This window comes from Hypanus sabinus, chromosome 11 (genome assembly GCF_030144855.1).
Source record: "Hypanus sabinus isolate sHypSab1 chromosome 11, sHypSab1.hap1, whole genome shotgun sequence".
Taxonomy (NCBI): Eukaryota; Metazoa; Chordata; class Chondrichthyes; order Myliobatiformes; family Dasyatidae; genus Hypanus; species Hypanus sabinus.
In genome coordinates, this window is record NC_082716.1 from 50,301,365 (window position 1) to 50,328,204 (window position 26,840).

A 26,840-nucleotide genomic window follows, 5' to 3' on the forward strand; every position below is an offset into this window, starting at 1 on the left:
GCGATGTTCCTGACCCTGACACATGGGAGGCAATTAACCAGCTGGGTGTTCCATTCAAGTCCAAAGAATCTCCTGTCTGTTCCTCTGACTATTGAGTCCCCTCTCACTACTGCTGCCCTCATTTCCCTTGTTCCCTTCTGCACCACAGACCCATGCTCAGTGGCAGTAACCTGGTCTCCATGGCATTCCCCTGGGAAGTCATCCCCCACAACAGTATCCAAAGTGGTATAGTTATTTTTGAGGGGAATGGCCACAGGGGTGCTTTGCACTAACTGCCTATTCACATTTTGATTTCTCCTGATAGTCACCCAGCTACTCGCCTCCTGCAATTTCAGGGTGACAACTTCCCTGTAACTCTGATCAATTATCTCCTCACCCTCCCGTATGAGCTGAAGGTCTTCCAGCTCCAGATCCCTACGACGGTCTTCAAGGAGCTGCAGCTGCATGCACTTCATGTAGATGTAGCTCCCTTGGAGACCCTGGGTCTCCCAGGACTCCAACATCCATCACGAAAAACACACAATGGCCATTTACTACACTAAATACAGCAAGGGATATGGAGAAAGGGAAACTTAACAGAAACTTACCCAGAGCCAATGCCTCTTTCAAGCCAAAGCCTCCTTTGAGCTAATGTCTGACACTCCTACTGTGAAAAGGTTGCAGTATTCTAGTCTTACTGAAGCAATAAATAAATACATAAGAATCCTTACATTTTGACTCCAAACCCCTTGCTTCTGGATTTCCTCTTGTTGTTGCTAAGATTCCGCAAGTGTTTGGCATTTTCTAGTGGCTTTTCATGTGGCAATGATGATGCAGACGATGATAGACTATTAGCTGATATCACAGCAGTTGCTTAAACTAGCTGCTCACCATGTGGGTACATTAGCAGACACTACTTCTGGAATATAGGTGATTATGAAAATAAACAAAGGGCAAATAGAACATGTCGTAATCCTTGGGTGTCTAAAATGAAAAAGAAAATGAACTATAAGGATGTTGAAGCCAGCAGGAAGAAGTAGGAGGTGACTGATTACACAATCTGTGGCTTGTAAGTCAGCAGTGTGTGTGTGGGCAGAGGTGGGGTGGGATGTGAGAAATACTGTCATCCATTACAGATTCAATCCAAGCGATGGAGACAGCATTAGTAATAGCTGTACCTATCATAACCAGAGCAGTAACTTCCTCAGAGTTGAGATGTAAATGTCCCCACTAGTTATCTCCTGCTGCCTTTGGTTGTGCATCATTTTATTCTACAAAATAGAGGGAACTGCACTGCTGAGAGATGTACAATCTGTTTGGGTGATGCTGTTGTCATGGTAGGAAAACTGGCAATGTGTACAACCTGTGTGAGGTGGGTGCCTTCCAAAGTGCTAAGCTGCATAGCACAGAAACACTAAGTATCATTTGGGACTGATGGAATGTCGGCAGCTGAGTGCTGGTAATGTGGTGAATTGAACTATGCCTGAAGCTAGTAATGTGACAGCTGTGTTATGGTTCTCAAAGATGTATTATAACCATTTGCAAAAGGTTGTTGCGCCTTGCAGAATTACATTGTCTTCGAGTCTTGTATCCTGGTGTGACTCAGATGCTATCTGTTACCAATGCATTTTGAACCTCTCCCAGGAGGAGCTCTTGATCTCATGGGAAAGAATGAAAGCTCTCCTGCTTTTCACCTCTTCCACCCTGGCCTCTAGTGGTGCATCTGAAAAAACTGGATCCCCACCTTATCCCAGTTGTGCCACCCTTCATATTTACTCAGGTCAGAACTGCAGGCTCCTGCTCCAAGTACAATGGTTTAAGAGATGAAAGCAAGCTTTAATAATTGTCCAACTTCTTTAACTGGAAGATATTGGTAGCTTGCTGATACAATATAAACAGCTAACAAGCAGTGTGTTTAGTGTTGGCCGGATGTTCAAGTTATTGATCTGCTCTGTTGCCTACATTTTAATCAATGGGGGAAGGGGTGGTGGGCTGTTAATCACTCTTTGCTATCTCTTTTTGAGACTTTTGGATTTAACTTCCATCAACTTTGAAATCCAGAATCATTTGTACTTCATTCACTCATTCCATCTCCAGCTTACGCCAAGCTCTCAGGTTCAAACAATGCACAATTTTGATATCCAATTTGAGTTTGAACTTCAACTTCATATCTTCTTTCTCACAAGCAACACCATCTTCTACGTCAGTAAATTTACCTGCCTCAGCCTGACCTGTTAACCCTATAAAAACATTGGCTTCCAGTCCCTCTGTGCTTTAAATGAAAATTTCTCAGCTTCTTTGCTCCTGCTTTTCTGCAATATTCTCCAGTCCTATTGCTCTTCCTGAAGTCTCCTTTCTTGCGGATCTATTGCAAGCAGCTCTGTCTCTCCATCTCAGTCTTGTCTTTTGAGGCTTTAGTTGCTAATCCTAATATTCTTTCTTCTAGCATCTATTTTTGTGTGGGAGCATCCATGTTTCTGTGAGACAGGTTGCCATCTAAATGTGAATTTTTGATGCAGTAGGACCCAATTTCTAACAGCGTTTCAAAAATCCTGGTTACCAAATAACTGCTCAACCTTCACAAGAGGACACATTTTTAAAATTTCCCTTCACAAACAAGAAAACCTGCAGATGCTGGAAATCTGAGCAACACACACAAAATGCTAGAGGAACTCAGCAGGCCAGGCAGCATCTATGGAAAAGAGCAAACAGTCGACATTTTGGGCCGAAGCCCTTCGGCAGGACATTTTCCCTGCCAATTTTTCCTGGCAGTTTTGGTATGATATTTCCTGCTTGAAGCGAGTTTTACCCCTCTGTCATACAGCATTCATTGAGAGTCAAACTAGTATGTGGGCTTTAGCCAAGGAACGTTGCATAGTACACGGAATGTAGAATCAAACTCAGAATCAGGTTTATTATCACTGGCATGTGTGGTGAAATTTGTGAACTTAGCATCAGCAGTTCAATGCAATACATCACAAATCAGAACAAATAAATAAATAAATCTAGTGCAGTAAGTATATTGGATAGATTAAAAATGGTGCAAATCAGAAATAGCATATATAAAATATGTGGGTTCATTGTCCACTTAGGAATCATGTGGCAGAGGGGAAGTTGTTGTTCCTGGATCACTGAGTATGTGCCTTCAGGCTTCTGTACCTCCTTCCTGACAGTAACAATGAGACACTCAAAGCAGCTGAGCAGGTTGACTGTGTGGTTAAGAAGGCATACGGTTATTTAGTCTTCATCAACCGTGGGACTGAGTTCAAGAGCTGAGAGGTAATGTTACAGCTATATAGGACCCTGGTCAGACCCTACTTAGAGTACTGTGCTCAGTTCTGGTCACCTCACTACAGGAAGGATGTGGAAACTATAGAAAGGGTGCAGAGGAGATTTACAAGGATGTTGCTTGGATTGGGGAGCATGCCTTACGAGAGTAGGTTGAGTGAATTTGGCCTTTTCTCCTTGGAGCAACGTAGGATGAGGGGTGACCTAATAGAGGTGTATAAGATGATGAGGCATTGACCATGTGGCTTTTTTCCCAATGCTGAAATGGCTAACATGAGAGGACACAGTTATAGGGTGCTTAGAAGTAGGTACAGAGGAGATGTCGGGGACAGCGGTGAGTGCGTGGAATGGGCTGCCAGTGATGGTGGTGGAGGCGGACACAACAGGGTCTTTTAAGAGACACCTAGATAGGTACATGGAGCTTAGAAAAATAGAAGGCTATGGGTAACCCTAGGTAATTTCTGATGTAAGTACATGTTCAGCACAGCATTATAGACCAAAGGGCCTGCATTGTGCTGTAGGTTTTCTATGTTTCTTTGTTTCTATGTAAAATCTATGGCTTCAATTTTGCTCTTTGCTCCCAGGTATGGGGGTATGCCTTTATTAAATCATCATCCACCACTGCAGGGTTTAGAGCAGTAGCATCTATGCCAAGGAGACTTACTATTAACCGAAGGCTCCATGGACCCCAAGTTGGGAACCCTGGTTAGAGAGTGAGTATATCACATTGCCCGGTGCTTATAGCTTTTACTTTTCCTCATGCCTAAAATATGCTAAATAATATTAGAGGTAATGGAAGTCAAAGCAACGTAGAATTTGATGAATTTGAAAAGAAAAAGTAGAACAAAGGATAAATTGATTCCATATAACCACCAGCAACAAGTTAATCTATTGCTGTATATTGCTTAAAACTGATAACCACAAATCGAAGCCAAAACTCTTTCCGCTCCTGTTTTCCTGACCGGCATAAATAGAATCACTTCTGGCAATAGGATAAAGAAAATTGGTAAGTTCTCTTGGGGCAAAGAAAAGACCAGATCAGTCCAACTGCATTGTTTTCTTTAGGATTATAGAGTACCCCAAACATTCCCACTGTACTCCCACCTGTTGTTCATATGTCCAGCAAAATAAAGAAAGAATGTGCCTTAATTGTAAATTGCAGCTAAAATATTTCTTTTATGCCAATGCTTGAATAATTGTGTTATTGATCCAGGGCAGAGTACTTATATGGTTTACTGCTTAAACAACTTAAATCCAAAATGAATTTGCAGCACATGATTAATGATAGATAGGGGTATTGTGAGAGATCTTTCTTCAAACAATCTGATAAAAGCCACATGCAAAGACAAGTTTAAGCCTCCCTGTAGGGCTGACAGTGCATTTCATGCATTCTACAGTTTCCTGTCTCCCGGTCATACCCTGGACAAAAAGTATATTTTGCATGATAATAATAATTATACATATTACATAGTAGCATTATACTAATTCTGATAAAATGGGAACTGTGACTGCACAGTGCACGTCTGATAAATATTGCACATTTAATATAGTTGCTCTACCTTGTTATTACATAATCATGACATCATCTATGAAACCAACTAGGGTTTGAAGGACCTTATCTTAAGGAATTAGGATAGAAAAGAAATAGAGGTGCTTGTGGAGGGACCATTTGCCAACTATGGTAAGCTTCAAGTTAGTCCTGGATAAAAATAATGTTATTCCTCAATTTATGTCCCAAAGGTGGGTGAAGGTAGGTTTCGATAGTAGAAGACTGGTGTTGGCATAAGTAGATTAAGAAGATTGGGAGCAGCGGTAAGTGGGACAACAATGATTAATAAGTGAAGACATTTAAAAGAGAGACAGAGTGCAGTGTCAACATGTCCCTGTAAGGGGGAGACAGAAAGATGTTAAGTTCAGGAAACCCTTGCTAACAAAAGGTAGTCGAACTTCTTCAGTGAAAAGAAGGAAGGGTATATCACATATTTTAAACTGGTATCGAATGCATACTTTAAGGTATACAGGAGAGAGCAAGAAAGGAATTAGGAGGGAACAAAGGGGTCATGAAATGAACTCAACGTGAAATAAGACTGGAAACTATAGACCAGTCAGCCTTACATCAATGTTAACGGAATTGTTGGAGAAGATTCGGAAGGGCAGGATTTATGTTCACTTGTAAAGACAGAGATTGATTAGAAGTCAGCATGACTTTGTGCAGGGAAGATCATGGCTAACCAGTCTGATTCTGATTCTTGAGCAGGTAATGAAGAAAACTGAAGAAGCCAATGCAGTAGCCTTGTTTTGTATGGACCTCATAAAGGCTTTCGACAAGATCTTACATGATAAGGCTGGTTCAAAAAGTTAAGGCATATTGGTTCTAAAGGTTATTGACAGACTGCATACGAGGTAGAGGTTTGTGATGGATGGGTGTTTTTCTGACCAGAATTGTACAAGTGAAGCATAAAGATAGCATACCGGTTAGCACGGTGCTATTATAACTTGGGGTGTCGGAGTTCAGAGTTCAATACCTCTGTCCTCTGTTAGCAGGTATGTACATTCCTTCCTCTGTGTGTGTGCGTGTGTGTGTGTGTGTGTGTGTGTGTGTGTGTGTGTGTGTGTGTGTGTGTGTGTGTGTGTGTGTGTGTGTGTGTGTGCGTGTATTTCCTCTGGGTGCTCTGGTTTCCACTCACAATCCAAAGACATACTGGTTGGTAGGTTAATTGGTCATTGTAAATTGTCCTGTGATTATGCCATGGTTAAATCAATGGGCCAATCAGCAGCGCCAAGGGCCAGAAGGGCCTATTTTGTGCTGTATCTTTAAATAAATAGAACAAAATAAATAAAAGTGGTGTACCACAGGGATTGATGCTAACATCTTTACTATTTCTAATATATATATATATATATATATATATATATATATATAAAATCACCTGGGTTTGAGTGTCTGTGGTCTGAATAGAAATTTTCTAGACAACACAAAAAAAATGGTGGAGTCACAGAAAGCAAAAGTTGTTAAGGTTACAGTGAGGCATGTACAAGATTACAATCTGTGGCAGAATTAACAGAGTGCTGTATTGCCAGAATTGTTGTCTTTCAGAGAAATATTAAAATGGAACTCCTTTCTTAAATTGAATTAAAATATTCTATAATAGTCAACACAGAAGGATCTGAGAATATAGATCCATAACTCATTGAAAGTGATGCCACAGGTAGATAGGGTCATAAGGAAAGCTTTTGGCATATTGGCCTTCATAAATTAAAGTACTGAATACAGGAGTTGGTATGTTATGTTGAACTTGCATAACCTGCTAGTGATCCCTATTTTGGAGTACTGTCTGCAGTTTCGGTCACCTACTGTACCTACAGGAAAGATATCAATAAGATTGAAAGAGCTCACAGAAAATTTACAAGGATGTTGCCAGGACTTGAGGACCTGAGTTATGGGGAAAGGTTGAATAGGTTCAGACTTTATTCCTGAGAGTGTAGAAGAATGAGGGGAGATTTGAAAGAGGGATACAAAAGTATGAGGGGTATAACAAGGGTAAATTAAAGCAGGCTTTTTCCAGAGTTGAGTGAGACGAGAACTCGAGGTCATGGGTTAAGGGTGAAAGATTTAATATTCAAGGGGAACATGAGGGGGAATGTCTTCACTCAGAGGGTGGTGAGAGTGTGGAAGTGGTAGATATGAGTTTGGTTTCAACATTTAAAAAAATTTGGATAGGGACATGGATGGGAAGGATATGGAGTGCTAAGATCTGGATACAGGTTGCTGTGTCTAGGCAGATTAATGGTTCAGAATAGATCAGATGGGCTGAATGCCTGTTAATGTGCTGTTGTGTTCTACGACTCTATAGCAGTAAAGGAGACTATGTGACCAGGATCAGAATGCTAAACAACAGAGTTCACAGTGCACCAACTGGTTGCTGAATTTCTAACTTTGCAGCAGTGACTACAAGTCAAAAATTTTCATTCACTATATAATTTGAGTAACCAAAAAACAACATAAAAGATGCTGTATAAGTGAAAGCATACCATTCATTCTTTTTTACTTAATGTCCGTGGAGTAAACTGACTGTCTGACACATTATTATGATCATTCATATCCTTGTCCAAAATTTGCAATACCAAAAGGAATTCTTATAACAGAGACACACTGCACAATAGTACTGTAGGGGAAATATTTTATTTAGCAGATAAAATGGGTCTATAAGAACTGACTGTGGTTTTGTTTGTGATTAATTAGCTAAATTAAAATGCATCAAAACAGCAGAATGCATTTGAGGACAAAACATGGCATTTGAAGTTAAACAGTATGAACTGGAAGACAGTGACAATAACTGAGAGCCCCTATATTGTGATGTCTTATACAGTCTTTGGGGATAACACTTTCAAAGAGCTGAATGGGCTGAACAGAGTCCTTCTGTATTTTTATCTGACAGTTGAAGGATTTCGGTCTGAAACGTCGTCACTACCTCCTCCCATAGATGCTGTCTGGCCTGCTGAGTTCTGCCAGCATTTTGTGTTTTCATTTATTTCCAGCATCTGCAGTTTCATTTGTGTTGCCTTTGATTTTCCTGTTCCTAAGCTTTCCCTAGAACACCACACACCTGAGCTGTATTTGTGCTGGAAAGCAGCGAAGAAAGCTGGGATCTTATTATACACATCATAAGTCATTCAAGATACTTAAAGGCCTGCAGCAGCTACAGGTGCAGATCCAGCTCCAGATTGCAAATCCTCTGTACATGATGAGGAGTGAACAAGAAGGACATGGATCCCTTTTTTCCTTTCCGGAATTTGGTGCAGTAAGGAAAGGCAGCTATCTGAGCCATTAGCTAAGTGCATCAATCAGTAGAAGTGCATTTCAGATGCTACTTCTTTTTATTGTAGTCAATGTCTAATTATATCTTGGGAACCTTAATTGGCTTAGTGGACAACACATGTCTAGTCAAGAGAGCTTGATGTACTTTATAAAATTTGAAGTACTGTGTAGCTAACTGCCAAAAACATAGAACAACTCATTCATATATAGCATTGAATCATTTTCTTTCTCTTTATATTAACAAATAACTTGTTGTTCCAACATAGCTGAAAATGTGAACAGTTAGTTTAGCTCATTGATGGTATGCTCTGAATCAGTAAATTTAAGTTAAAACTCAATTTACTATAGTACCAGAGGAAACTATAATACTGAATTGTTAGAGGTGTTGATGTTATGGTTTGCAACTCCAAAATGTAAAACCAATTAAAAGAAGATCATGGAGGTGGGAGATGTGTGTCTTAGTTTTGATTTACTTAGTGAGGCATGCACTTATGACGTGGTGACATGATGATGTACGCCACACATGTACTTTCACATATAAACTGCAATGCATCATGTAAACAAGAAAGAATACCTTATCAAATATTAAATATTAAATACACAAGAATCCTCCCTGCTTAGCTATAAACTCCAGTTCAATATAAAATGCAACTCAACTCAAATATGTAACATATGTACAGTATATCTACTATAATATACAACAACTATATACATATCCACAGTATAGAAAGTTTAAATTTTCCCAATCAGGTGTAAAGATTTAATCACTGTGGAGGATTTCTTACTTTTATGGGATAGGGTCTTTCCTCACAAGGGAGATGAGACTGCTGGCTATGAAGCAGTATCAGGTTCTGGGGCCTTCTCCGTGGTGGTTGTAGGAGTTGACTCTGGGACTGCAGAATGTAGTTCTGACCACTCTGGGCACCTTTCTTCTCTAACAATTGACTGCTCTCCTCAATCAATTGATGCGCCGTCTCTAGATGACATCCACTGTGCAGGAGAATGGTCCAGTTCTGTCCTTAATCTTTCCAAGTACCCACTTTTGATCACCTCTGTAGTCCCTCGCCAGGACTGCTTGCCTAGGAGTGAAACATCAAACCTCCTTGTTTGATGAGCATTCAATCAGCTGTTTGATCTGCATACTCCTTAGACTGGGTTTGAGGAGATTCAAGTGTAAGCACAAGACGCAACCCAGGAACAGTATAACTGGTGAGTTTCTGGGTGTGGAGTGTGCTGCATTCTGCTATGCAAGGAGGAAATTGGTGAGCTTCTGATTCAGTGTTAGTGTAGTGTGCTCCATTGACATTGCTCACATTGTGTTCCTTAGACTTTAGATAAACCTTTCTGCCAAGCCGTTTGTAACTGGGTGGTATGGTGCAGATCTAATATGTCTTATTCCATTCATTTCAGGAACGACTGAAACTGTTTTGCAACATACTGTGGTCTATTGTCACTATGTGTTCTGGAACTCCATTCCCTGAGAAGAGGCTTCTCAACATATCATTTCGGGTGGCCATGTAGACCTGAGACAGTGCGGAGTCTTTTCTGGCTTCTCTTTGGATCATCTGTGCCGTTACAGGGAGACTTTACGTTTGCATTAGTGATAATACAACAAGGTCAGTGTCGTCCTTTGTAATTTTTTCAGTTACTTCCTTTTCTGAGGGTAAACAGGATAATCCAGCAGCGTTACCATGATTGGCTGTCCTCTTGAGTTCAATATTGTAATTGTGTCCTCCAAGAAACAGAGCCCATCTCTGCATTCATGCTGCTGCTGTTACTGGAACACCCTTCTGCAAATTGAAAGTGGACACCAGTAGTTGATGATCAGCACTGAGGTTAAACTCTCTCCCATACAAATACTGGTTGAAATACTTCACACCCCAAGCCAGACTCGAGGCCTCTCTGTCAATCTGTTCAGATTTTTTCTCTACAGCAGTAAAGGAACGCGATGCAAAGGCTATGGGCCATTCACTTCCATCATTCATAACATGACATTACTGCATCTGTACCATAAGGCAAAACATCACAGACATGTCCACTTGACAATGTGGATCATAATGTGTGAGCACTGTGTCTGATGTCACTATTACCTTTGCTTTTTTTTTGGAAAACCACCTCACACTGCCTTGTCAATTGCCATTTCTTCCCAATCTGTAGTAGTAAGTTCAAGGACTGGAGCACAGTAGCCAGGTTTGGTAGGAACTTGTTACAGTACTTGACAAATCCTGAAAAGGACTGTAACTGTGATATGTTCCTTGGGCTTGAGTCATTCATCACTGCTTGCACTTTCTCAGCTCACTTGGTCATAGATTGGTTTTAAAAATTCACACTTGTTACATAGTACTCCGAGCCCGTAATCTTCTAACCTTTTTAATACTGCGCAGTCTTGAGATTTTGGAGATGTTCCTTGTCACCAGTAACAATGATCTCATCCAGTTAACACTGAGTGCCTGGGCAGCCTTGCAGCACCTGGTCCACAGCTTTCTGCCAGAGTGCAGCTGTAGATGCTACTCCAAAAATAAGGTTATTATAGCGATAAAGCCCTTTGTGAGTTATGGTGCGAAACACTTTGGACTCTTTTTCCATCTCCATCTGTAGGTAGGCCTCAGCCAAGTCACTTTACTGAAGTGTTCCCTCCAGACAAGTTTGCAAGGATATCCCCTAACCTGGGCCAAGGATACTGATCTACCTTCAGTGCTGGGTTGATGGTCAGCTAAAAATCACCACAGATCCTGACAGACATTCTTTTTTGCTGCTAGAATTGCTGGCATTGCCCACAGGCTTCATTCAACCTTGGAAAATATTCCTTCATGTAATATCACTCACTGGCAACTTTATTGTTGATGGTATAAGAAACCAGATGGGCTTGGGTATGGCATTTTTATTTAACATTATTTTACCCTTGATACAGTTGAGTTTTCCAAAGCCATCCTTGAACACTGTTGTGGCATTATCCAGTACCTTTCTTAGTTTGCTTTCAGTTACCTCTACTGCAGAGGACGTGGCGTGAAACTGGTGGATGGATGTCCAATCAAGGTGTAGTTGTCTCAGTCAATCACAGTCCCACAATGCTGGCTGGCCCTCCTGTTTTTACCACAGACAAATCCAATGTGGCTTGTTCATTGTTGTATTTCACTGTTATGAGGAGTTATCTCTTCTCCAATATAAATTCTTAGTTGTATATCTGCAGGCTTCATTCTTCTGTATCTTTGAAATGCCATTCAAACTCATTTTGTGGAATAACTGAAACAGCTGAGCCAGTGTCCAATTCCATTGTAATGAAAATTTTAATGCAAATTACTGCCCTTCTTAAAACTGCAACTGATTTTTTTTAGCTTTTTCCTTTTCCTGTGTAGTTCATTTATTTTCGTCTGCCTAACATGCTCTTTATTTTGTGTTCTATTTTGTTGAACTTTCTGTAAGTTTCGTCTTTAAACCTGCATTGGTCTGCTGTATGTGAGCCCTTTACACCATTTTTTCGGCCAGGGAAGCCTCTGTCTAGATCCTGCAATTTTGTTCATGTTCACTTTCATTCCTGACTGCAACTCGATAGCATCTCTGCCTAAAGCATGCGGCAATCAACAATGGTTTTGGTTTTTAATGTTCCTTAATACTTTTATGATATCAGCAAAGCTCATTTTGGTTGGTTTGGTTAAAGTAGTGAAACTTCTAAGCAAACTGTATATTTTTCCACCTACTACATTCAGCAAAACTGGCACTCATTTCTCATTGGCTATTTTATTTGCTTCCAAATACTGCTTGATTCACTCAGTGTACATCAGCCAGTTATCTTTTGTGCAATTGAATACATCAATCTTTCCAATCTAGCCAGCCATTTCAGCTCTTTTTAATAATTTGATTATTATCAACTAATACTCACCGTTTATGAACCAGTGAATTTGTCCATTTTCTGCCATTTTTAAACTTGAATGTCTTTCTCCTCTTGCAAAGAAAAATATGTGCTTTAAAGAAATTCATATAACCATATAACAATCACAGCACGGAAACAGGCCATCTCGGCCCTCCTAGTCTGTGCCAAACTCTTAATCTCACCTAGTCCCACCTACCCGCACTCAGCCCATAACCCTCCACTCCTTTCCTGTCCATATACCTATCCAATTTTACCTTAAATGACGCAACTGAACTGGCCTCTACTACTTCTACAGGAAGCTCATTCCACACAGCTATCACTCTCTGAGTAAAGAAATACCCCCTCGTGTTTCCCTTAAACTTCTGCCCCCTAACTCTCAAATTATGTCCTCTCGTTTGAATCTCCCCTACTCTCAATGGAAACAGCCTATTCATGTCAACTCTATCTATCCCTCTCAAAATTTTAAATACCTCGATCAAATCCCCCCTCAACCTTCTACGCTCCAATGAATAGAGACCTAACTTGTTCAACCTTTCTCTGTAACTTAAGTGCTGAGACCCAGGAAACATCCTAGTAAATCGTCTCTGCACTCTCTCTAATTTATTGATATCTTTCCTATAATTTGGAGACCAGAACTGTATACAATATTCCAAATTTGGCCTTACCAATGCCTTGTACAATTTGAACATTACATCCCAACTTCTGTACTTAATGCTTTGATTTATAAAGGCCAGTGTTCCAAAAGCCTTCTTCACCACCCTATCTACATGAGACTCCACCTTCAGGGAACTATGCACTGTTATTCCTAGATCTCTCTGTTCCTCTGCATTCCTCAATGCCCTACCATTTATTCGGATGTCACAAATTCGAATGTCTTGCTGCACTGTTTTAAAAATGCGATCATTTCACTGCACTTCAACAGGAAGGTAGTTGTCTTGGTTTCTTATTCCTGCTATTTAATAGTAAGGATGATGGAGAAAAATTCTCACTCATCAAAGCTGAGCTGATACTTGTTAACTTGTGTCATAAATGCACCTTATTATTTGTTAATTTACAAGTGGTAATAGTACTTTAGGTTAGGTGTGTGAGTTATAGCACTGTGTTGTATACCTTAGTCCAGAGGATTATTGTTTCATCTGGTGGTACACATATGTATGGTTGAATAACAATAAACTGAACTTGTACTTGAATTTGAACTTAATACTGAAAATAACAATGCTGATCAACATCCTCCTCAGAACTGTTTCCATTCTAATGCAAGACAGAATCAAAATCAGGTTTATTATCAATGACATACGTCATAATTTTTTTTTTTGTGGCAGCAATACAATGCAAGACATAAAAATCACTATATGGTACACAAATAGAAAATAGTGCAAAACAGAAATGATGAGATTGTGTTCATGGGTTTGCAGACAGTTGAGAAATCTCATAGCAGAGGGGAAGAAGCTATTTTGAAAATACTGCATGTGGTTCTTCACTTCCTCCCTGATGGTGATATCAAGAGGTCATGTCCCAGAAGGTGAGGGTCCTTAATAGATGCTTCCTTGCTGAGGCACTGTCTCTTGTACATATCCTCAATGGTGGGATGGTTATGCTCATGATGGAGTTGGCTGAATCTGAAATCTTCTGCAGCTTTTGAGTACTGTGCATTGGAAACTCTATAACAGACGGTGTTACAACCAGTTAGAATGCTCTCCATCATATGGCTGTAGAACGTTGCAATAGTCTTTGATGACATACCAAATCTCTCAAACTCCTAATGAAGTGGCTGGTGTGCCTTCTTCATGATTGCGTCAATATATTGGGCCAAGGATAGATCCACCAAAATGTCGATGCCTAAGAACTTAAAGCTACTCACAATTTCCATCGTTGACCCCTCAAAGAAAATTCAGATGTGTTCTCTTGACTTCCCCTTTCTGAAGTCCATAATTAATTCCTTTCTCTTGCTGATGATGGGTTCAAGATTATTACTATGACACCACTCAACCAGCAGATTTAATTCACTTCTGTATGTCTGATCGTCACCTTCTGAGATTCTGTCAACAACAGTGGTATCAACTGCGAATTAGAGATGGCATTTCAACTGTGCTTAGCCACAGTCATGAGCAAAGAGAGAATAGAGTAGTGTGCTAAACATACATCCTTGAGGTGCACATGTGTTGATTGTTAACAATGAGATGTTATTACTGATTCACACTGACTGTAGTCTCCCGAAAAGAAAATCAAAGATCTAGTTGCAGACGGAGGTATAGAGACCTAGATATTTAAATAGTACTGGGGGATGATAGTGTAGGACACCAGCTGTAATTGATAAACAGCATCCTGATGTTCGCTGAGCAGAGACAATGAGATTGCATTCACTGCAAACCTGTTGTGGTGGCAGGAAGAATATAGCGGGATTAATTCCAGCCATGACCAACCTCTGAAAGCACTTCATCTCAATAGATGTGAGTGCTACCAGTCAATAATCATTGAGACAGCTCACATTGGTCTTCTTGCTGCCCCTTCAATGTAGATGGGAACCTCCAGCTACAGTAGTAAGAGGTTAAAGATGTCCTCGAACACTCCAGTCATAGATGGCACAGATGTCTCAAAGGTTCACAATCTTGAAGGATGTTCTCATGTTGGTCTCTGGGACAAATACTGTGGGCATTTGCACAGATGTAGTTTTATTCTACCTTTCAAAGCTTGCATAAAGGCATTGAGTTCATCATAGAGGAAAGCATCACTCCCAATTATGCTGTTTGATTTTGCCTCATAGGAAGCAACGGCATGCAAACTGCTACAGCTGTTTTGCATCTGATTGTGTCTTTACTTTCACATGAAATTGCCTTTTCTTTCTCATGATCGCCTTCCACAGGTTGTACCTGGACTTCTTATAGAGTTCTGATTCATCAGTCTTGAATTCCACAGAGCTACACTACAGCAGTGTGAATCTGCAGGTTCATCCAGGGTTTCTGGTTAGGGAGTACTTGGTATGTACTGAAAGGTGCACACTCATTGATGCAGTCAGTGGGTGCCATGCCCCACCTTGCTCTGCTTAGTTGTACACTTACAAACTGTTATTAAAAGGAAAGACACAATGGTAAACATCCTTGCTTTCAAAGAACAAGCCTTTGATGGACTCTACTTTTATACCCTGTCATGATACCTCACCTGCTACCAATTAGCCTGCTTAATGTGGAGTCTTCCAAACCGGTGTTAATTGAATATTCTGTACACTTTTCAATCTTATTTTAACTCTGTCCCAACTTTTGTTGAGTGTGTTGCAGCCATCAAATTCTAAATTTGTGTATATTTACAAAATACAATTAAGTTGGTCAATAAAACTATTGAAAATCTTTTCTTTGTACTTTTGTCTGTTATATAAAGGTTCACGTGAATTAACATATCACAGATTTTTGTCTTTATTGCTTTTTGGAAAATATCCCAACTTTTCTGAATGGGGTTTGTAGTTTGCTCTGCTCTGTGTTACATCATCTCATTCTTAGCTAAGGAGACATGCTACTTGTGTACCTAAGTCTTGGTCCATCTGGTCAAAGACCTTCAGTACCTTCCACACTGCCTAAAGACTAGAGCAACTTCAAAGAGTTCTAGCAAGTACCAAACATTTGTAGAATGACAAATCACGCAGTAACAATCTAAAAACTATTCCAAAATCAACATATTTACTATCAACTTTATCCTAGTAAAACATCCCAATATGTTTCATGTAAGTGTTCTCAAAAGAAAATGACACTGAACCAAATGAGATACTGGATGGAATGAATCAAACAGGTACAATTTAGGGAGTGTCTTAAAGGAAGAAAGAGTGTTTGTGAAGCAGAGTACTTTTCAGGGGAATTCAAAGGTTTATAGCTTTGGCAGTTTAAAGCACAGCTGCCAAATTTGCTCTGATTGAACTTGGAGATGATCACGGGATGAAACATGGAGGGGCACAAGTATGTTTCTGGGAGAAAAGTGGGGTGAAGCTATAAAGGGATTTGGAAATGAGGAGTACAATAATTAAACCGATTTAATGTTTAATGAGATAATGAAGACTGTTTCAGAACCAGACTGCCTGAGGCAGAGTCATGGAGTCATATAGCACAGAAACAGATCCTTCAGCCTGAATGGTTCATGCTGATCAAGATTCCTATTTAATCTAGTTCCATTTCCCCACATTTTCCCAATTGTGCTTTAAATCTTTTCTATCCATGCAGCTGTCCAGGTGGCTTTTAAATATTGCTAATACAACAAAGAGGTGTTTCAATAATGGTAGAACTGAGCATGTAGAGGTTTCATGCATGTTTTGTGTCAAAATGACAAGTTTATGAAAAAAGGAGTCACTTTCAGATCATTGGAGAAGTTTGGGAGCTAGTGAATGGAGTAGGTCCACTGATGATATCTTCAATTAATGCGTCACCAATTTGTGATTGATCTAGACAATTGCATGTAAATGTCAGCCTGAACATTCTATCCCTGTGGCTTCACCTATTCAGCTGGAGGTCACTACCACGGCCATTCTCTGTGGTGGAGCAGCCCGCAAGGAACAACGAGGTTTCAGGGGATAGACCCCAAGATTCCAAGCCAGGCCAGCCTGATTGACTTTTAATGTTTCACTGCCACCACAGATCTTTTAACGTACTTCTAAATGCACATGATAACAAAAAAATTCATAATGGCTGGATAAGATATAAATAATTTTAAAAGATCTTAAAAAAGTTTAAGTTTTGAAGTTAAGTAAAATAAATTAACATTGAGTAAAATAAATAATTACCAAAAAAATCATGTAGCTGCAATTACTTTTTCCAGTTCATGTCAGTGACCCTATTCAAATGTACAGCCTGAAGCAGCGTATTAGGCCTCTCAACACAGTACTTGCTGCTCCATCTTTGGACTCACTGCTGAGTCTTATGATGTAAAGGGAAGTCGAGTGCACTGATATTTGATTTTCACTGTGGTCTTGACCAACGCAATGCAAATCGAAATCAGGAACATGTTAACCTGAACATTGTAACTAGCAAATGGTTCTCCATGGAACCATCAGCAAGCAATCAGCACAATCCAGTTCATATATCGTAAGGAAATTTCCACTATTGAAAAGGAAGTTAATAATTCCTTCATGTAGCAATGTGCAGCTGTTTTCCTGCTGAGGGGTCTGCTTATACAGTCAATTGCGTGTGTGTACCAAGTTCTTCACCAGTATATCTCCAGCTGTAAATAGCCCCCGAGGTGTGCACATTTGTATGAGACACCATTTGAAAACTAACTTTAGAGCCCCAAAAATATGCATAATACTCTGAATTTCTGTATCTAGTGCTTTTAAAAACAAATGAAAACTGTCAGATTTATATAGAAATTCAAAATGTAGACCAATATTAATTTGATCTTCAATTAACTACCCTAAAACAAAATTATTCCTTTAATTATAAATGTAATCTTGATTAAAAACATATGCTGTTGGAGATCATTCTCAATTATAGTCCACAGTCTAATGATTAATGCTCCCCTGGGAAAAAAAAATTCTTGCATTTTGCTTAAAATTTATTGCTTTAAAACATTTAGCTAATTATATTTAATTCTCAAGCTTTTTACTCATTTTAAAATTCAATTTTCATTCCTTCTTCAGTATTTTAATTTTAGTTCAGTTAAAAATTAGCTGCAAGGAACTTTAAAAGTTAACTTTGAAAGAAATGAAAATAACTCAAGTGAAAAAACATCCCCCAACGCAGCTAAAGGGTATCATTAGCATTCAAAAAACGTTCTTTACTGTATATATTCCCAGGATAACTACCTTGCTTCCCCAAATATATCAGCAGAAATGAATCTCAATTACTATTAGGAATTTTTGTTTGTTTGGATAAGAATTGCACTTCTTAAATAGATAACACTGCAACAGCATCAAAGAGTAGTCTGCTGATGTAGAGAGAAATTGAATCTCCAGATTTACTCTTTGCTAATCTTTTAAAACAGGATCAGACAGGAGAGTTTTTGGCTTCTGACCTTTGCACTTTGAATTCCAGGTTTGCTTTGTGGGGATTTCCATGTCTCAAAATCAGGACCTTTGTTCTAAGTTTTGTTTGGATAACTGGAGAATTTTCAGCATTATCAAAACCTCTGGTTTTAACTTAATGCCAAATCATTATTTTTAAACATTTTGTTTTAAAATGAGATTTTTTGTTCTAATTTCTACATTCTAATCAAATCAAATCAAGTTTAATTATCATTCAAACCATTCAATCAGCTGAACCAGACACCGTTCCTCTGAGGCCAAGGTGCAAAACATTCAAAATAGTAAGCAAACATTCAAAGTATTGAGCAAAGAAGCATATCCACTCAAAAAATATAAATAGTCCAGGACCCTGAGCAACAATATACAGCAATTGATGGCATAGTGTGCTGGCAGTGCACAGATGCACGCAATTCAGCCTGTTATACTAACTTTGGATTGTAAAGGAACAGCGGATGTTTGCTAAGCTATAAACACTAAAGTGCAGAAATAAAGTACAAAGTCTGTCAAAGAACCCTTGTGAAGTATAGGTGTTTCCTGTAAGTAGTCGCATATAATCAAGCAGATCTTCACTCCTTTTAAGTGTTTTTGACTGGATGATAACAATTTTAAAATAGAAAATACAATCTTCTTGTTCTATTAAAACCAAAGATATAGTCACTGCCAAATTCAGGATTGCAAAACAGTCACTACAGAAAACAATCAGACATTTGAAGCAACACACACAAAATGCTGTAGAGGCTCAGCAGGTCAGGCAGCAACTACGGAAAAGTGCTGTTGACGTTTCAGGACGAGATGTTTCGAGCAGGACTGAAGGGTCTCGGCCCGAAACATCGACTGTTTATTCTTTTCCATAGGGGCTGCCTGGCCTGCTGAGTTCCTCCAGCATTTTGTGCATGTTGCTTGGATTTCCAACACCTGCAGATTTTCCCTTGCTAGAGACATATGAGGTATTAGCAAAGAAAAAACTATCCATCAATGCTAGAAGATTGATTTTAAAACAGAAAATATTAGAAATACTCTCCATCTCAGGAAGCATTTGTAAAAAGAGAAACTGATGTAGTGTATGTTAGTTTACCATGAAGTTACTGTCCAGAACTTCAAAATCAGACTCGCTAATTCATAGTGGACTATTTGACCATTTTCTTACCTCCAAGGTTGGTTATTTGGCTATTCTAATGACTTCCAAGTATCTCTCAGCTTCAATCCTGTACTGACTTCAGGTCACCTCGTGCTCTGCTCCCAAAATTTCACAATGTCTCAATTCATTATCATCTTGCATTCACAATCTAAAATTGCTAAGAAAATGAGAAGCAGATGTTGGGTGATGAGGAATTGGATCAGGCACCACCATGGTATTTTAAGAAGTGAGGAAAGGAACATGTGTTTGTTGATAACATTGTAATAAAGAATGCAGAATAGAAGTATTGATGAGAAGGAATATTTGCATCCTTTCTCATTTTAATTTCTTTGAACTTCCTTAAAGCTTATTCATCTTCATGTTATGACAGAGAAAGTTATTGACCTGAAAGGTTCATCCTACCTTTCCCCTTTCAGAAATGATGCCAGCCTTGCTTCATACAGTGCCTTGTAAAAGTATTCAGGCCCCAATCCTTTGTTCACGTAAATGAGTTTTACAGCTAAGGATTTTGATCAACTTAACTGAGAATGTTTTTTTTATCATGAATAACATGCACCTTTTTTCACAATAGAGCCCTAAAAACAGGGAAAATTCTAAAGCAAGATAAACTAAGTATTCAAAAGCTGAAATGTCAGCAGTTCAAAAGTATTCATCCCCTTTTGTTGCGTACTTAGTTGAACCACCTCTCACAGCTATTACAGACAGTAGACTCTTCAAATAAATCTCCGCTAGCTTTGCACATTGTGATGGCGCAAGATTTGTCCATTCCTCTTGTAAAATTGCTCAAGCTGTGCCTGGTTGGTTGGGAAGCAGCAGTGGACAGCCATCCTGAGTCTTGCCAAAGATGTTCGATTGGGTTAAGGTCAGGACTCTGACAGGGCTACTCAAGAACATCAATTTTCTTCTTTTGAAACCACTCCATGGCTCCTCTGGCAGGGTGCTTTGGGCCAGTCCTGCTGAAAGTCAAACCTGCTCACTAGTTTAAGCTTTCTGTTAGAGGCTAGTAGGTTTTCATCCAGGATTTCTTTGTATTTAACAGCAATCATATACCCACCAAGCCTGACCAGATTTTCAGTCCCTGCTGCTGAAAGCCATCCCCATAGCATGATGCTACTTGAACCAGAGGCGATGGTGTTACCTGGCTGATGCACAGTATTAGACTTACGCCACACGTAAGTCTAAAAAAGCATATCCTGTCCACTAAAGACTTTGCAAAGCATCACTTAGAAAATACTGTAAGGATGTGGAAGACGGTCTTATGGTCAGATGAGACTAAGCTGGAACTTTTTAGCCTCAACACGAAGCATGTATGGCATAAATCTAATACTGCAAGATTCTACAAAGGATTGCAAGAGCTGCTGAGAAGATCATTGGGGTCTCTTTTCCACCCATCCAAAATATCTTAACCAGGAGCAGAGCTCTTAGCATTGCCAAGGATCTCTCCCATTGATCCCACAATCTCTTTGGCTTACTACCATCAGGCAGCAGGGACCATAGCATTATGACAAGGACTGTGAGGTTGAGAACCAGGCTCTAAGACTACTGAACTCCCTGCCACTATCCAGGTGTCATCATGTATGAAGTGTCAGTAGGACTATACTGTTTACTTTTTAAACTTGTATTGTAAATGCACCTTATGCTAAATGTCAATCTTCTTGAACATATTTTACTATTTGCAGTATATTTGTGGTGTTATTACTTTAAGCTGTGTGTAAATTATATATACTATGCTTTGCACCTAGGTCCAGAGGAACACTGCTTTGCTTGGTGCAGTACATGTATACAGTTGCATGACAATAAACTTGAATTTGATTATGTAGCTCTTGCATATGTCTTAGTGATTCAGGAAAGCTTACTTCTTTACCTTCAGGTCATCATGCTTACTAACCTGAGATATCGGAATGCATCTGGACAAACAGGAGATTCTTGCTCAATCCACCGCACATAAAGAGGGTATTGATTTGATGTCCTGCATTCTGCAGAGTTTCCAAAATATGGCGGGTTCCTAACTGGATAAAAGAAAATACAATGATCAATTTAAATACAGTGCTATCAAAGCGTTGCTCTTGCTGCCTGATTATTTCACTTTTACTGGGGCTGCTTGATGCCACAGTGGGCCAGATGGTGCTCAAATGTACTCATTCATCATTCACCTCATTGGGTCCATATGCGGACCATGAGTTGGTGAGGTCTGGTGCAATGCAATTGATTCCAAGTCAAAGTCAATTTATTATCAAAGTACATATACATTATGGTATGGTACCATGAGATTAATTTTCTTGCATACATTTACAGGAAAATAAAGAAATACAGTATGAAAAAATACATAACCAAAGAATGGCAAACACCCATTTTGGTTGAAAAAGTTTTTGAACCGAAATTTTGAAAAAGTCAAACTGTGCAAATAAAAAATAAAAAATTGCTAAGAACATGTTTTAGGTTTTGGACAGTTCAGAGTTGTGCTGAGTGAAGTTATAAATTCTGATTCAGGAGCCTGATGATTGCAGAGTTGGAGCCATTCCTGAACTTTGTGCTGTGGGATCTAAGGCTCCTGTACCTCCTGAGCAAATGTAGTAGCAAGATGGTCATAGATGTTACCAGCTTGATTGGATTTATCCTGGTCACTATGAACTGAACAAACCTGGGCAATTTTCCATAATGTTCCGTAGATGTCAGTGTTATAAGTTGACTGGAATAGCTTGGTTCAAGGTCACAGCAAGTTCTGGAGTGCAGGTCTTTAGTACTACAGCTGGAATTAAATAGGTTCTGTGGACTTTCTTTTAAACACGTGAATTCTCAGCCCTTTTATTGGTGTCATATAGAACATACTGAATTGGCTTTAGACAGATCTATGAAGGTGGGGACCTATTCAGCAATTAAAGTTGAATAAGGTTGTGAATGTTTCATATCACAGAAAGGATAGTAAGATAAACTGGGAGGACAGTCCGATTATTTTGTGGAAAAAACTGTAAGCTTCCATTGAGGTGAATTAATTTGATATGCTGGACAAGAGTTAGATTACTCAAGTAAGACTTTGGTATAAAAGCATGTTCTTAATTTTCCACCAATAGACAATTTGTAATGAATGAATTGAGCAAGTCTAAATGTAATTAAATTGTTATGTATTGTTATGTATTGTTATGCATTGTTAACACATTTCCACTTCAAAAACATTGTGCATATTTTCTCTACATGTGTAAATGTGGGTGAGACAACTAAAAAAAAGTTTCACATTTGCTTGTACCGCTCTCTATATAACCATATAACAATCACAGCACGGAAACAGGCCATCTTGGCCCTCCTAGTCTGTGCCGAACCCTTAATCTCACCTAGTCCCATCTACCCACACTCAGCCCATAACCCTCCACTCCTTTCCTGTCCATATACCTATCCAATTTTACCTTAAATGACACAACTGAACTGGCCTCTACTACTTCTACAGGAAGCTCATTCCACACAGCTATCACTCTTTGAGTAAAGAAATACCCCCTCGTGTTTCCCTTAAACTTCTGCCCCCAACTCTCAAATCATGTCCTCTAGTTTGAATCTCCCCTACTCTCAATGGAAACAGCCTGTTCACGTCAACTCTATCTATCCCTCTCAAAATTTTAAATACCTCGATCAAATCCCCCCTCAACCTTCTACGCTCCAATGAATAGAGACCTAACTTGTTCAACCTTTCTCTGTAACTTAATTGCTGAAACTCAGATAACGTCCTAGTAAATCGTCTCTGCACTCTCTCTAATTTATTGATATCTTTCCTATAATTCGGTGACCAGAACTGCACACAATATTCCAAATTTGGCCTTACCAATGCCTTGTACAACTTTAGCATTACATCCCAATGCTTTGATTTATAAAGGCCAGCATTCCAAAAGCCCTCTTCACCACCCTATCTACATGAGACTCCACTTTCAGGGAACTATGCACAGTTATTCCTAGACCTCTCTGTTCCTCTGCATTCCTCAATGCCCTACCATTTACTCTGTATGTTCTATTTGGATTATTCCTGCCAAAATGTAGAACCTCACACTTCTCAGCATTAAACTCCATCTGCCAACGTTCAGCCCATTCTTCTAACCGGCATAAATCTCCCTGCAAGCTTTGAAAATCCACCTCATTATCCACAACACCTCCTACCTTAGTATCATCGGCATACTTACTAATCCAATTTACCACCCCATCATCCAGATCATTTATGTATATTACAAACAACATTGGGCCCAAAACAGATCCCTGAGGCACCCCGCTAGTCACTGGCCTCCATCCCGATAAACAATTATCCACCACTACTCTCTGGCATCTCCCATCTAGCCATTGTTGAATCCATTTTATTACGCCAGCATTAATACCTAACGACTGAACCTTCTTAACTAACCTTCCATGTGGAACTTTGTCAAAGGCTTTGCTGAAGTCCATATAGACTACATCCACTGCCTTACCCTCGTCAACATTCCTCGTAACTTCTTCAAAAAATTCAATAAGGTTTGTCAAACTTGACCTTCCACGCACAAATCCATGCTGGCTACTTCTAATCAGATCCCGTCTATCCAGATAATTAAAAAATACTATCTCTAAGAATACTTTCCATTAATTTACCCACCACTGATGTCAAACTGACAGGTCTATAATTGCTAGGCTTCCTTCTAGAACCCTTTTTAAACAATGGAACCACATGAGCAATACGCCAATCCTCCGACACAATCCCCGTTTCTAATGACATATTAAAGATCTCCGTCAGAGCTCCTGCTATTTCTACACAAACTTCCCTCAAGGTCCTGGGGAATATCCTGTCAGGACCCGGAGATTTATCCACTTTTAAATTTCTTAAAAGCGCCAGTACCTCCACCTCTTTAATTGTCATAGGTTCTATAACTTCCTTACTTGTTTCCCACACCTTAGACAATTCAATATCCTTCTCCTTAGTGAATACCAAAGAGAAGAAATCATTCAAAATCTCTCCCATCTCCCTCGGTTCCACACATAGCTGACCACTCTGATTCTGGTATACAATTTATTGTTCTGCTTTCTAAAGCCCTGCTCATTTTCTCCAAATCAGAGATATTTAACATGAAGAATGAAAATATTTAGGAGCATAATACATGGTTGCTAATTAAATAAAAATTTAAATACACTGTAAAAGAATGAAAACTATTCAAAAAGCTAACCTAAACCTTTCAAATGAAGGCTGGTGACCTGTTAAGAAAAGAGCAACAATCGTAGACCATACCTCATACCTGCATGCCCTTCAATAAGATCTTGATTCATCTTCTGCCTCAATGCCACATTTCTGTACAAATCCCATATCTCTTGCTTCCCTCATTATTTAAAAATCTATAATTTTCTGTTCTGAATATTCTAAGTGACTGAATCTCCACAGACCTCATGTGTAGTGACTTTCCAAGATTCACTATTTTCTATGAAGACATTTCTTTCTCAGCTCAGCTCTCATTATTTTCAGGCTATAGCCCCTAATACTAGACAACCAAGTAATGAGAACTATCACTCCTGCACCCATCCTGTCAAGCCGCATTAGAATTTTATCTCTTTCACTGAGAAATGCCAGCAATGGCTGACATGAGATCGTAGACGAGATATAAAATGTGTCCAAGTGGAGTCACTTTATACTTTTAGTCCAGATAAAAGGTCTCGTCTCAAAATACAGATATCTATTTTCCTCTATGGAAGCTGTGTTCTTCCAGCAATTTGTTTTTTTTTGAAAGAAGTATGTCCAGCTCCTCAGCTCACCAACTAATGAAATCCCAGTGAACTTAGAGGGAAGAGCAAGGATTCAGATGCATATGCTCTTGACCAGCACTGCATTCGCCACATCCACAGTCTATCTCTATGTTATTGCTGGCTAGACTGCAGCGCATTCTGACTCACTGCAAGCAACTGGTCTGAATGAAATAAGGGGTTAAAAGTTTACAGGTGGAAACTCCACACTTTAGCTTATTTAGTTTTAGATTCATATTTTTGAAAAATATAAATGCAAAAACCCTAGGTTTTTGGCCCAAGTACCATTGATATGCAATTGTTAAATGGACAATGTCAGAATCCACACTGATGAGACCAGGATGGTGTAATAATTATAAATAGTATTAGTGAAGGAAGTTAGAATTCTAATAATTTTAAGAAAAATCAATCTTTAATTAGTCTTATCTCCAATTACCAATTAGGCATAAACTACTATTGAGGTTCAACAAGCATAATTTAGTGCAAACATAATTTAGAACTGATACCAGGAAATTCTTCCCAAAGGATTCATCAATAAATCCAGAGTGGTGGCATTAATATTTTGGAATCATCCAAGAAGCAATGTCTGGTTCCATGTACTGAACTAGGACCAATAACATTTCTCATTTTTAGTTACCTTGTGATCTAAATGGGCGTAAAGCCTTTGTAATGTGACTTTCCGGCATTGTTAATTGCTCCGAGATATGGATGTGTGTTACAAAATTCCCTTATAAGTATTTAAAAATTACTTATCCTGCCAAATTTCTTCAGGTTTTTAAACTACAGTGATGTAGTGCAAACTAGAAGTAAAGATGTCCCATAAAGATAAATGTGGCAGAAACTTTCTAGCAGGCATTTGGTGAATTTAGGTACCTGCGGTCTGATTTTTGGCAATTAATTCTGTTATTCTATGATCACTATTAAAAAATGAAGATAATAATAAGAAAATGTCATTACTCAGTGGAAGTTTACACAGTATTCAAAATATAGAATAATGTAAAACCTTACTGCTATTGCTTGAATTGTTGCTAAGTATAGCTTAGCAAGATCATCAATACTGTTGGACAGTGCTAATCCGGTTATCTGTTGATGAAAGAGAGAAATGCCACTTAGTTCAAAAGTACAATTGCTACCTTTTAAAATTCATTTTGGGTTAATCAGGAAACAATGATCTTAAAAAAGGCCTCTTGGGGGGCATTGCTACTCCTTAATAATCAACATGAAATTAACAGCAAAAGCTTACAACTGGAAAAGCTTGGGTGGAAAGATTAGAAGTTGAATACTGCATTCAAATAAAGTAAAATTCTGATCATCTTGCATTCTCAACATTCTTGTGATGCTAGACCAGCAGATTCTCTGGACAATTGATTATTGACCCATTAATATCTCAACACACTTTCTATATTGATTCATAGGTGATAAGAGTTATGCAGCACAAAAATAGCTGACGAATTATTGACACTAACCTTGTTTGTCTCTGTTGGGCCCATATCCCTCAATGTTGTAACTGGACTCACCTCTACCAGTTCCTCTGGCGGTTCATTCTGTACACCCCCATCACTGATGTGAAAAACTCCCCCTCAGGTCCTTTTCAAAATTTTCCCCTTTCATGTTAAATCTATGCCCTCTATTTTTAAACCCCTGTACCATCTTTCCTAGCTATGTCCTTCATAATCTTAATACCTCTGTAAGATCAGCTCTTAATCTCGTTCCCTCCAGGGAAAACCGTCCTGTCCGAACCTATCCAAACTCTACTCTAACTTAAGTCTCCAGTCCGGGCGATATTCCTGTAAATCTTTCCTGTATATTCTCTAGTTTAATTACATCCTTCCTGAAGTATGGTGACCAGGACTGTGTGCAATACTCCATTCATCATCTCACCAATGTTTTGTACAACAGTAACATGACATCCCACCTCTCATACTCAGTACTCCAACAGAAGAAGGGAAACATATCTACACAAGACATAGGAGCAGAATTAGGCCATTTGATCCAACAAGTCTGCTCTGCT

At 39.1% G+C, this 26,840-nt stretch overlaps 1 protein-coding gene across 4 annotated transcripts in view; it reads right to left on the reverse strand.

Annotated features, from left to right (window-relative positions):
• fggy (FGGY carbohydrate kinase domain containing) overlaps nt 1–26,840 on the reverse strand; it is a 302,066-nt gene that overhangs the window by 71,355 nt on the left and 203,871 nt on the right. For all 4 annotated transcript variants that reach the window (XM_059984315.1, XM_059984316.1, XM_059984313.1 and 1 more), the window contains 2 exons: nt 25,838–25,912; nt 20,982–21,102 (listed from right to left, as the gene is read on the reverse strand). In XM_059984315.1, the coding sequence (XP_059840298.1) occupies nt 20,982–21,102; nt 25,838–25,912 (196 nt within the window). The remainder of the gene's footprint in view (nt 1–20,981; nt 21,103–25,837; nt 25,913–26,840) is intronic.